Source organism: Eublepharis macularius, chromosome 9 (genome assembly GCF_028583425.1).
Source record: "Eublepharis macularius isolate TG4126 chromosome 9, MPM_Emac_v1.0, whole genome shotgun sequence".
In the NCBI taxonomy this organism is placed as follows: domain Eukaryota; kingdom Metazoa; phylum Chordata; class Lepidosauria; order Squamata; family Eublepharidae; genus Eublepharis; species Eublepharis macularius.
Window position 1 is genome coordinate 62256906 of NC_072798.1, and position 12203 is coordinate 62269108.

At 46.1% G+C, this 12203-nt stretch overlaps 2 protein-coding genes across 5 annotated transcripts in view; one reads left to right on the forward strand and one right to left on the reverse strand.

The window, feature by feature from the left end:
- The window catches only part of TMEM19 (transmembrane protein 19), a 46431-nt gene extending 38014 nt beyond the window's left edge, over nucleotides 1-8417 (reverse strand). Inside the window, exons 1-2 of the mRNA XM_054989248.1 lie at nucleotides 8400-8417; nucleotides 4641-4721 (exon numbers count right to left, since the gene is read on the reverse strand). The gene's annotated coding sequence lies outside the window, so the exon portion shown is untranslated. The remainder of the gene's footprint in view (nucleotides 1-4640; nucleotides 4722-8399) is intronic.
- A 294-nt stretch (nucleotides 8418-8711) lies between these two features.
- ZFC3H1 (zinc finger C3H1-type containing) overlaps nucleotides 8712-12203 on the forward strand; it is a 51633-nt gene continuing 48141 nt past the window's right edge. For all 4 annotated transcript variants that reach the window (XM_054988111.1, XM_054988112.1, XM_054988114.1 and 1 more), the window contains exon 1: nucleotides 8712-9427. In XM_054988111.1, coding sequence (XP_054844086.1) covers nucleotides 8875-9427 — 553 coding nt within the window. In that variant the 5' untranslated portion in view covers nucleotides 8712-8874. The remainder of the gene's footprint in view (nucleotides 9428-12203) is intronic.

A 12203-nucleotide genomic window follows, 5' to 3' on the forward strand; every position in this document is an offset into this window, starting at 1 on the left:
CTCTGGCCAGATTGTCTGGGGCCGTGTCTGGCCGGCCGTCCATCAACAGAAAAAGTTGGGTGTCATCCGCGTATTGATGACAACCCAGCCCAAACCTCCGCACCAACTGGGCGAGGGGGCGCATATAGATGTTAAATAACATTGGGGAGAGTATCGCCCCTTGGGGAACCCCGCACACCAAAGGGTGACGGGCCGATAGATCTCCCCCGAGCACCACCCTCTGTCCCCGACCCTGGAGAAAGGAGACCAGCCACTGTAAGACTGTCCCCCTAATCCCCACGTCGGCAAGGCGGCTGGCCAACAAATCATAGTCAACCGTGTCAAACGCTGCTGTGAGATCAAGTAACACAAGCAGCGCTGACCCGCCTCGGTCCAGATGCCTGCGAAGGTTGTCTGTGAGGGCAACCAAGGCTGTCTCCGTCCCATGGCCAGGACGGAAGCCAGACTGGAATGGGTCCAGGACTAGAGCATCATTCAGGAATTCCTGCAGTTGTACCGCCACCGCCCGCTCAATCACCTTGCCCAGGAACGGGAGGTTCGACACTGGGCGGTAACTGGACGGGTCAGTGGGGTCCAAAGATGGTTTTTTCAGGAGGGGCCGCACTACCGCCTCCTTTAACACTCCTGGAAAAACCCCAGAGCTCAGGGAGATGTTAACAATGGCCTCCAGATGGTCCCGTAGCCCCTCCGAGCTGGCCTTCACCAGCCAGGATGGGCAGGGGTCCAGAGGACAGGTGGTTGGCCTCATCCCCTGCAGGATCCTGTCCACATCGTCCTGAGAGAGCAGGCTGAAATGGTCTAATACGGACCCAGAAGACGGCCAAGGGGTCTCCAGTTCCCTTACTGTATCAACAGTGGGTGGCAGGCCACGGCGAAGGGACAAGATTTTACCCGCAAAATAGCTCGCAAAAGCCTCGCAGCCAATAGTTGAATTAAGAATTTGGTGGTCTCCCTGAGAGAGGGAGACCAAGGACCGAACTGTTTGAAATAATTGAGCCGGGCGTGAGCTAGCGGATGCAATGGAAGCAGCAAAGAAATCCCTCTTTGCTGCTTTCACTGCCACCTCATAGGCTTTCATAAACGTCCTATAAGATGTTCTTGCCTCTTCGTCGCGCCCCCCGCCTCCACACTCGCTCTAGTCGTCTCAGAGACCGCTTCATCTGGCGAAGCTCCTCGGTAAACCAAGGAGCTACCCGTTTGCGGGCTCGGAGAGGACGGCAGGGGGCAATAGCGTCGATGGCTTCGGAAAGACGGCCATGCCAATCATCCACCAGCTCATCTAACGTACTGCCAGGGGGCATCGGATCCCGCAGAGCCGCCTGGAAACCAATTGGATCCATAAGCCTCCGCGGGCGAGCGTAAATCCGCTCACCGCCCACCCGGGAAAGGAGCGGCATGCTCAGACGAGCCTTCAGAACAAAGTGATCTGACCATGGCACTGCATCATAGGCATCCAAGACCACCATCATCCCTGCCCCAAAAATCAAATCCAGCGTGTGACCTGCTTGATGTGTGGGAGCCGAAACAAACTGGGAGAGTCCTAGGGCCGCCATGGAGGACACCAGGTCAATGGCCTGCATGGAGGCATCGTCGTCAGCATGGACGTTGAAATCCCCGAGAACCAAAAGTTTCGGGAATTCCAAGGCCCAGCTGGCCACCGCCTCCAAGAGACCAGACAGGGAAGATGCAGGTGCAGTAGGCGGTCGGTACACCACGCATATTGCCAACCTCTCCTCGGCGTCCAACACTAGGCCCACACAATCAATGCCAGTAATTTTTGGGGTGGGGAGTGGTCTGAAGGAGAAAGACTCCCGAATGAGCAAAGCCACGCCTCCCCCCCGACCACTTGTCCGGGACTGGTGGAGGACCTTATAACCTGGGGGGGCTAGTTCTTTCAAAGCGACCGTCTCGCCCTCCCTCACCCATGTCTCGGTCACGCAAGCCAGGTCCACATTCAATGCTGCAAGATAATCTTGCAGCGTTTTGGTCTTATTATTTATGGACCTGGCATTGCACAGCGCCAGTGTCGGAGAGTGGTTTAATATCCTAGCCCCACAACAGGTATATCTTGGGATGGGACGCAGATTGGAAGGGCACCGAGCCCTACCATGTCTCAATGCCCTTCCCTTCCATAATCTGCTCCCACCACCATACCTCCCGCGTCCCCGGATCACTGGGATCCCCTACCCCAAGCCGGCCTCCTCACCAATGAACATAGTGCTAACCCACCACCCTCACAAAATCAACAGCCCACCAACTATCACAGACTAAGCTATCAAACATACACAAAACCCCAATACCCTACCAAATTAACAACATAGACTACAGTAACTAACACACATAGTATAAAAACAATAAACAAAAAATACAATATAAAAAAAACAAAAAAAACAATATAAAAAAGCAATATAGTTTTCAATTGCTGTGAATTCCGGAAGGAGTTGGAAACAAATTATTAGAAAAAGAGGAAAGCATTTTCAAGCAGATTATACAACTGGTTGTGCTTCCTCTTGGCATTGCTGGACTTAGGGTATAGGTGCAAGGCCACTACCTGGCACCACTGGAGCGTTGGAAGCAGAGCAATAGGTGGGCATGACATCACTGTGTCAGCTGATGCTCTGGGTACTCTGTGGTATTACCATAGTTTCCAGAGAGTTGGCTAATATTCTGATATCACCATTTCTGCTCCCCACTGTTTCCCTGCTGGCTCTGACACCAGGATTGCCAGTCTTCAAGTGGGGCCTGGAGATATCTCTGAATTAAAACTGAGCTCGGGACTCCAGATACCAGTTCCCCTGCAGAACGTGGCTGCTTTGGAGGGTGGATTCTATGTTGGCTTGCCAGTCCCCTAGTGGGAGTAGGGGATCCTCCGCCCCTAGTCTCCACCCCACCACCTCTCACCTGGACAGTGTGTGGGGAAGTGTGGAAACATGGCTGTGGGGGGCAAAGTGCACTCCCATGCACTCCAGAGCACCCAGTGCTGTACCAGGAATGACATCATTCCCGACACAACACAGAAGCAATGGGTTATGATGATGTCACTTTGACCCCCAAATACTAAATTAGAGGGACAATTTTTAAAAATTGGTCCCCAGTTTAGTATTTGAGGTCAGTCTGATCCCCAGCATAATCCATCGCTTCCACATCATGCTAGGAATGACTCCCCTATCCCCTGCTTTCACCTCCCGGGGACCTGGTAACCCTATGGCATTATACTTGCTGATGTTTCTCCCTTCCCCAAACTTCACCCTCTCTAGGTTCCACCCCCAAATCTCTAGGAGATTTGGGCAAATGGCAAGCCCAACTCAAACACAGGGACCAAGGCAGGTAGGTTTCGTGAGTAGGAAGAAAAGAGGCTGTCCAGGACAGCGTGTTGGTATCACCAAGGACAACCCCACCCACTGCTGAGGACATGAGATTGCCTCATCATCTCAGTCTGTTGGACAGCTTTGTGTTCTTGTTTGCTGCCATCCTATATGGCTGGATTTCTGATTTTGGTGCCGTACTGTTCTTGGATGGGTACAGAACACCCCTCCAGCGGAAGACCAAAACAAGGCTACATATTCAGAAGCTCTCAACTCTCAACACATTTTGTAGATGTCTCTAGATGGTCATAACAAGATCAAAACCCCAGATAGCAGTCTGGTGGCAATAATTCCAGTTTTCCAGGATGGCATAATCAGATAAACAGGCATGTCTCTAGCAGAAAAAGAGAGTCTGAATCACTCAGTCAGCCCAGCCCAAAGATATGAACACCTGATATAATGCCTACATTAGTTTCCCAGGAAACTTGCTAATCAAGCTATAGTTAGTCAACAAATAAAACAAAAAAGCCAGAGAGATCCAGTCAAGGGACTTAATCTTGACAGCTGCTTGCCCCAAAAAGCTTTTGCAGTGTATTGTCTTTTTTCACTGGGTGTCATCATGTCTAACCAGGTTTTCATGATCCATTATAATGACTCAGCATTTACTCTAAATCTGGCATAGTCTACATAAGGCCATGCTTGCATTGCAATCTAATTGGATAAGAACAAATTCTTCTGAAGTGTCATTGTAAATACAGTCGCTTGAAGGTAAGTCACTGAAACCTGTAGGACTCATTGGCATGTAAAAAGGGTTGAGATCACCATAAGGAATCTGTTGGGTTTTGTGGCTGAGTGCGGTTTTCAATCAGTGAACATGAAATTGTATCATCAGCTTGGGTGGGTTGCTTACAGCTTGCAGTTCTGTGCATATTTACTTGGGAGGTAATCCCCACAGAACTCAGTGGTATTTCCTTCTAAATAACCATGCATACTTTTCAATTAAACATGTTAAACATATTAATTGCATTTGCTATGTTTTAAGGGATGTTTTAGAAAAATTGTTCTGCAGAAAGACAGCAATAGCAGTGCTTGCTACAGATTTTTCCTAATGCCTGTAATCCTAGTCCTAGTACATTGTTATTAGATGTCTTTTGTTGTCTGATTTAATTGAATTTTTATATTTTGTAATCCTCTTTGAGTCTCAGAGAGAAAGGTGGGTCATAAATGAAGTCAATAAGAAGATATTTCAGACATACAAAATCTAAACTGGAAGAAAACCAGTATGATGAAAGAATTGGAGTACATGTTATTAAAAACAGAATAAAAATCCCTTACCTGTTCTGGAGAACTCTTGTAGTTTTGAAAATATCCCTGAAGTGACAGATGTGAGGAAAAGAAGTAAAACCGACCAAAGACCTGAGAAAATGGTAAAAGTGGCTTGCTAAGTTTTATCAATAGCTTTTTCCAGAAGAATATTGAGAAACGTTTCGTTATATTTGCTTCCCAGTTCAAGTAAACTAGTCTTGGTTACATTCTTTCAGTTACATGGCAGGACCCAAATTCTTGTGTGACTCATTTTGTTATGAGACTGAATATGACTGAGGAAAGTACAAAAGGGAGCACCCTACCCTGCAGGCCTCACATCAAAAATATGTCTCTAATTGGTGCAGGTTTTCTCCTGTGAAGAGTTCCACCCAATGTCTTTGATGAGCACTGAAAGAACAAAATGAACCAAGCAATGTTACAATGCCAATTGTTCCTATGCATCTGATCCTATGCATGTTTACTCACAAGTAATTCCAACTGTGGGTAAGTATAAAAGATGAGACACAAAGTGGAAGAAGTTTGCTCGCTTCTTACATGTATGCTGAATCACTGCAATAGAGTTGATGGTAGCTTAGTTTGCATTGTGTGGTTGCTGTTCTGTCCCTGCAGATGTTAGTTCTTTCTGTCTTACACAAACTATTGCAATATTTGTCAACAACTTTCTGAGTTTTTTCCCTTATTTGTATATTAAGGGTTGGATGGAAGATGCAATGATTAGTGTGTTGAGTGTAAGGGTTACAGAGTGGTATACTGGTTAGAGTATCGGAGACTCAGGGCTGAACTTCCATTTTGCCATGGAAGATCACTGGGTGACCTAAGGCCAGCACATCTTCTCAGCTTGGTCCTACCTCACAGAGTTGTTGTTGAGAGGATAAAATGGAGGAGGGGAGAACAATGTTGCAAGTTCCTTTGGGTCATGGTTGGAGAGAATGGGGGGAGGGGTACAAATACATAAATCAATAAACAAGCCCCTATTGTATTTTGTACAATTTACATTACTCACACACCTGTTTTACATATATTATTTATTCAAATGGATTTTGCTTTTTAAAGATTTTTTCCCTCTTTTGTATGTATGAGAACATGTCTGCACCACTCCACAAATCAGAAAAAAACCTTCAGAAATTTGCTTTGCATATTAAAATGAAGAAAATAATACATGTAGTACCCAACCCCCTCATTATTCAAGATATGAACAAAAACAACTTCAGGGAACTCAGGGGGGAAAGACAAACTACCAGTACATATGCTATTTGCACACAGATATTTTGCTCTGCCTTGGCTTCCTTACAGCAGCACTGACATAATCTTCTGTTCAATCTGTGTTTGTTTTCCACCACTTTGCTGCAATCTTTCCCAAACCCTGATTTGGTTAGGTCTTTTGGAATGAATGCCTTTGGATGCTGCATGTGGGCAGGAAGATGTGCATATTTTTGGGGCCCACCCATATATCGTGCTATTTTCCTTGCTTCAACCCTCATGCCTGCCATTCCTCCCTCCCATTTTAAAACAAATCAAGAATTGGTAAACTGCGATAGCATTTTGTTGATCTGTTGCCATGATCTACTAATTCTCTGTATTTAGTATTTAAAAAAAGACTAAGACACACGTTCCCTTTGTTGAGGTGTTTTAAGGGGAAATGTACATAGTGCATATTTCCCTTATAACTCTGCAACAAAAAGGGCTAGAGAAAATATTTAAGAAATGAAATCTGGAAACCTGGGAATGAGTAGACCATGGCAATGGAAGCCCCTTCTGTACTGGGTACACAACTCCTCACTTTCCCTAAAGTCCTGCAGAAAGACATGGAATCAGCTTGTATGTGTCTGTTCACACCTCTCAATAGAGCAACAATGAATCACTGGCAAAACGCCTTTCCTGCCTTCTTCTCTGTTGCCCTCAAGCATCCGTTTCTCTACTATGGGATAAAAAGAGAATCTAAAACTCAATTATTTCTGACACCTAGATATTTAGCCCCCTATACAATATTCCCACCAGTGTCAAAGCAAAAACAATAAAAAGGGAACTCCATCCTGCTTGCTTTCAAACCAGCGATTCATCAATCCTGCACTGCTTAAAAAAAAAAATTAAGAGGAAAGAGGGGAAGGGGGAAGTACGGAAAGGAGAGGAAGGGAGTGGCTGGCTAGACAAGAGTAGCCAATCACTGCAGTGGCTGGCAGGGGCAGGGCGGTGGAACACTAAGAACAGAATAAAGAGTATGCATGGGGAAACAGCCTACCGCAAAGTGGATTTTTTTTTTTAAAGTTGTGGTATAAGCACTCTCAGGCAAGCTGGGGAAAAGCTGCATAGTGGCCAGAGTGACTACTCATGGTGGCAAATGTGGTGCAGACGGTCATGAAAAAAACCACTGCACTATGGGAACTAAACCGGTGAAATAGACCTATGCAGACTTGGCTGGATAGTCATACCAATTGCAATTCATTCTTTTTTTGAAAAAGCCACTCAGTGGAGGAGAAGGAAATTGCAGCTGCAGGGGCTGAGGCCAAGAAATAGCAGGGAAAACTGCTGTGTGGATGCTCTGCTGCTGCAGCAAATGCATTTGTAGCAGAAACAAGAGCTACTCAGAGAACTGTCTGTCTGCAGAAAACGAAAACCCAAAACTACTTCACAAACTGTTTAAATCTTTTGAAGTACATAAGCATCACTTCAGTGTTCATTGAGGTTTCTCCCCTCCCCCCTTAATGTAGTTCTGCAACATAATACTAAGCATGGTAAGTCAAGCAAGCTCTCCTTAGCAACATGGCATTCATTTTATAGTGAGTGCGCTTAGACTTGCAACCTGAACATGGAGTTCTGTGTTGTCTTTAGTGTAAACCTGTGCTTAATATGTTGCTATGCTAGACATTTTGCAGTTTGTCCATTCCCACACATAAATGCCTTAATCTAACAATTTTGTAATATGTAGTCTCTATGTAAACCTTTATTTTATTCATGCAGGCTAAGGTTGGTTAAATATTGGACTAGAGTTCTTGCATTAGAAACACAAAGATCTTTATATATACATTGTTCCATAATTAACACTTTAAAACGTTTAACCATTTTTGATGTCAGCAGACAAAATCCTGTATGATTGGTCAAATGCCCAACCCTTATGTAAGCCAAAATTAAATATAACGAATAGGTTCTTCATTTCCTGGTAATCTCAATTTATATTTTACTACCATATAATAGAAACAGTTAGCTCAGAGGGAAGAAAGCGATTTATTAGCAAGATGCTACATACATCTTGAACGTGGTATACTTGGGAAAAGTATCAGTATTAATAATGTGTGTTGTCATTTATGGGTCGTTCGCCTGCCCTCGGTTTTGCCCAGTTTACTATGGGAAAGCAAATCCACTGCTTCTCAGAGGATGAAAGAAAGGAAGTTAAACAAGAGCCCCATTAAAGAAACCAGGCAAGGAGTGGTTTATTTTAAGGCACGGGTGTCAGGGATGGCGTGGGATGGGAAAGAAAGGCTGATCCGGAATTTAGGGAGGGGGCGAGAATCCTAGTCTTATCCTATGAACCCGAAGATTCTTCGAGCCATAGGAGAGCTAAGGAGCGGGTGCGAAGCTGTTTCACGAACACCTTTGGACTCAGTAGTTACCGGCTGCCTTCTAACTAGGAGGAAATCCCTTTTACTCCGGATTATCCCGATCCCATAATTATTCTTAAAACCGTTCCAAAATTCTACGGTTTGGCCCCTGCCTGGAGGGGGAAAAATTAAAATCTGGAGTTTTTAAAAACCGTATTTTATAAACACCCACCAGTGGCACAGCTGATATCGGTTCTACCTGTCTCTAAACCCAAACTAGTCTTGACCGAAATGGCTATTTTCTTCGACTTTTTCCTTACGGCGGGAGCAGCGGCGCCGTTAAAGGACCGTTATTCCCCCGCCAGTTGTCCGAAGCTAAAAGACCTTTTACGGCTCTCAGGACCGTTGCCAGGCAGCGGGGGACTACAATTCCCATCATTCCGTTCGACGCCCCTTTTGTGATGTTTGCGCCCCCCCCCCCGCCGTCCTTCTTAGAAGAAGGGAAGGGGGAGGAAGACGGGGCTGGATCTCGCGAGAATTTGTGTCAGCAAAGGGGAAAGGGTGTTGTGCGTGTACAAGTTTAGGGGCTGCCCGGGCCGCCGCGCTATTCCGGGAGAGAACTCGCGACGGAGTCGGGCGCCCGTGGGCGGATCCGCCCGAGCCGCTTCCTCGCCCCACCGCCCGTCTGTCGGCGCCGAGCAACCCCGATGGCGGCTCCGGAGGCTGAGGAAAAGGCGGCTGCCCCTCCGAGCGGCCTCTCCCCGAAAGAGGAGGGCGAGCTGGAGGACGGCGAAATCAGCGACGACGACAACACCGAAGGGCCTCCCGAGCCCAGCAGCCGAGGCTCCCGCGGCCCTTACGCCCGGCGCAGGCCTCCCCCGGATCTCCGCAGCAGCCTCCACCTCGCCTCGTCCCGTCGCTTCTCGCACTTGCGGCACCAGCCCCCGCCGGAGCTCGGGCACCTGCATGGCCGCGGCGGGTACCGGCCGAAGGAGCCTTTCCGGTCGCACCCGCCGCAGCCGCCTCCCTCCTCTTCCTGCCCGCGTCTGCCACCAGGCCCCGACTCCGGCCCCCGGCTCTCCTTCTGGGAGCGCAGCCACAACGCGCTGGACCGGTTTCGCTTCCGAGGCAGGCCCTACCGGGGCGGGGGCCGCTGGGGCCGGGGCCGGGGAGGCAACCCGCCGGGGAGGCCCCCGGGCGGCGGCGGCGGTGTCGGGTATGGCGGCGGCCAGGGCTGGAGGGAGCCCTCGCCTCGGAAACGTATCCTTGCCTCGGGAGCCTCGGCCTGGCGCCGCTGCCCTTCCGCGCGGGGGGGGGGGGTGCTGGGGCCTCGTGGAGTCTCTTAACTCCGGGGTCGCCTGAGTAGGGCGAAGCTGTGGCCGCTGGAGAGCCGGCGAGCTGGCGTTTGTGGGGTGGAGGCCGCAGCGGCCCAAAGGGAGACGGCGAGCCGAAGAAGCCCTCAAAGCGAATGGGTGTTGGGAGTGTCCTCAAAGAGGCCTTAGGAAGGCCTGCCTTAGAGTGGGTTGGTTGGGGGAGAACAGATGAGTTTTGCGCGGGGGGGGGGTGGCCTTTACAGTGACAAGTGTGAAGTGAATAAGTTTTTACAAACTGTTGCTGAACTTCACAGTTTGAAATGGTTGCTGTACAACTGTTTTGTTCTCAGTTACATAACTGGCAAGTGGTAGGAAGGCTTGTCAAAGGAAGACTATCCAAAGTATGATTAAAGATACTTTGTAAAATGTTACAAAATCCACATGCGCATAGTGGTAGCTTAAGTGGACGAGGGGTATAGAGCAGAATGCACTTTCTAAATATCCCCTAACAGTAGGATTTAGTTTTCTTTATAGGATTATGATGCAGAATCAGTGTTTGCTGTTAGTTTAACTTCTTTTTGTAAAATCTGGAGTACTGTTTTCAGTAAAATAATTTCATAGCAGCCATTAGGTGTTGGATTGCATGTATCATTTGAGAGAACCTGTGTTTAAGTAATGTCATAACTTTCAGAAATTTGATTAGTAATTCATATTTTGAGCATTTACTGAATGAGCAAGAGAATGAAGGGATATAACTTTGATCTTACTGTTCTGTTGCCCCTTGAACAGGGTGTGGTTCTTTTCCTGTGTTCTGGTTTCAGTCTTGTTTATGGAATACAAAAAAACCTTCGGATTCTGAGCTGTTGCTGTTGAGTAGTTTGGGCTGTGCAAGCTGTGTTGTAGCTTACCCATAAGTTGTCTGTTCAGAAAGTCTTGGTTTTTAAAAAATGTCCCAGAAGTATAGTTGAGGTTTCTCAATCTCTGTTTGTGAGGTTTCTCAATCTCTTGTTTCTTCTGTTTCTCAATCGGTTTCTCTTCTCCATTTCCTGTTTTTATAGTTGTTGAAGATGACACAGTCATTACATTTGGTTCCTTATCAGAAAGCAAATAGCCACTTTAAATGAACAAAAATATTACACAGCTGTCTCATCCCATGACAGCCAGTGCGGGGAAGTGCATAGGGTGGCTGGAGAGACCTGGCTTCAAATTCTTGCTTGACCATAAGAGTAGCAGCAAGTCACTATCTCACTTGGTGGGGAGGTTTTTTGCTTGTTGGAATATAATTCCTCCCTGAGCTCTTTGGAATGAGAAACTATAAACTATAAAGCTCTTACATTGCCTTCAAGTAACTTTATGTAATTATGCAACTACCATCTGAATATAGCTTTATCCAACTCCTTTGGTTTATCACAATGTATGTTTATGACTAAGTGTGGCAGTCAATATCAGCTGAATTTTTCCCACAGCTGTTATTTGTTGGGTACAGTCCTTTTTATATCTGAAGACTTGTTCAGCGCATCAGCCACTGTGCTTTTTAAAGAAGCTCAGTGACTATATATACCCTTTGCTCCATAGAGGCAAATGAGAGCAATGTTATGATGTGGCTGACACAAGCCTTTGTTTCTTTCTGTTTCCTATTATAAATACAATTAGATTATTGTATTTATAAATTGGTCTTGCAACAGCCACACAGATGAGGCTTTTTTAAACGCAGTGCATGGATTTAAGAGCTCTTTAATACTACTAATCTGACGCTGAAAATTTAACTTTTTAATTTGAAATCTTTTTCAAAATGATCTCAGATAAGTATTAGAAACCCCTAAATTTTGAGTGGGCTATGGCATTTCTCCAGAGTTTTGGCATCAGATTTGCCAGACAATTACCAAATTTCTCAGTGTATTGATTTTGGTCAAAAACATATAGCAGGCATGCATACCAATTATATTAGTAACCATTCCTTTTGCTGACTTTTTGAATGTTTGGCACAGTCATCTGCTGTACTGAAATATAGACAGTCCTGTGTATGTGCTATAGTTCTGCAGAAGTATAGAAAACTCACAGAACACGGATTAGCTGTAGAATTCACCATACTAACACTATCTTCTTTATCCTTTTAAAAAAGTTTTAACTCTTGTTTTTAAATATGTTTGAAGGTTTTAGAATAATGCTTGCTGAAATCAGAAGCGTGAAGTTTGGATTTACAGGATTTTCAATGGTTACAGGTGGACTTTGCTGTTCTCCAGTACAAGCCAGTGTATATAAATGGGAAATTGGTAGAATAAATATTACACAATGAAGGCACGTATATTTACATATCTTAATCACAGAATGTAGCACAGAAGCATATGTTTTGTTTTTAAGCACAGGGTACCTACACACGCACAGTCATGTGGGTCACAATGTCAAAGTGTTGAGCTTGAGAAGTTCTCCCTCTTCAGACAGAATATTAGGTTCTGATGGCTTGCAACTGCAGCTTCAAAATTAAGAAAACTAAGGCTTATCTGACTTCTTAAACTGTGATAGACCTGCCAGCAAGAGCAATAAAATACATCTTGGTAGCATGTCCAGCACTACCCTGATGCTCTTTGTTTGTTCATAAGGTGATATCACCTGGGCTAGGTGCAGGCAAAGGAGGGAAACAATCAAGGCTAGTTGTGACAGGGAGGTGGGAGTGTGGGAAAAGCTGCTTCAGCATTAAGTTACCCCAGGAGGGGAAAATTAAA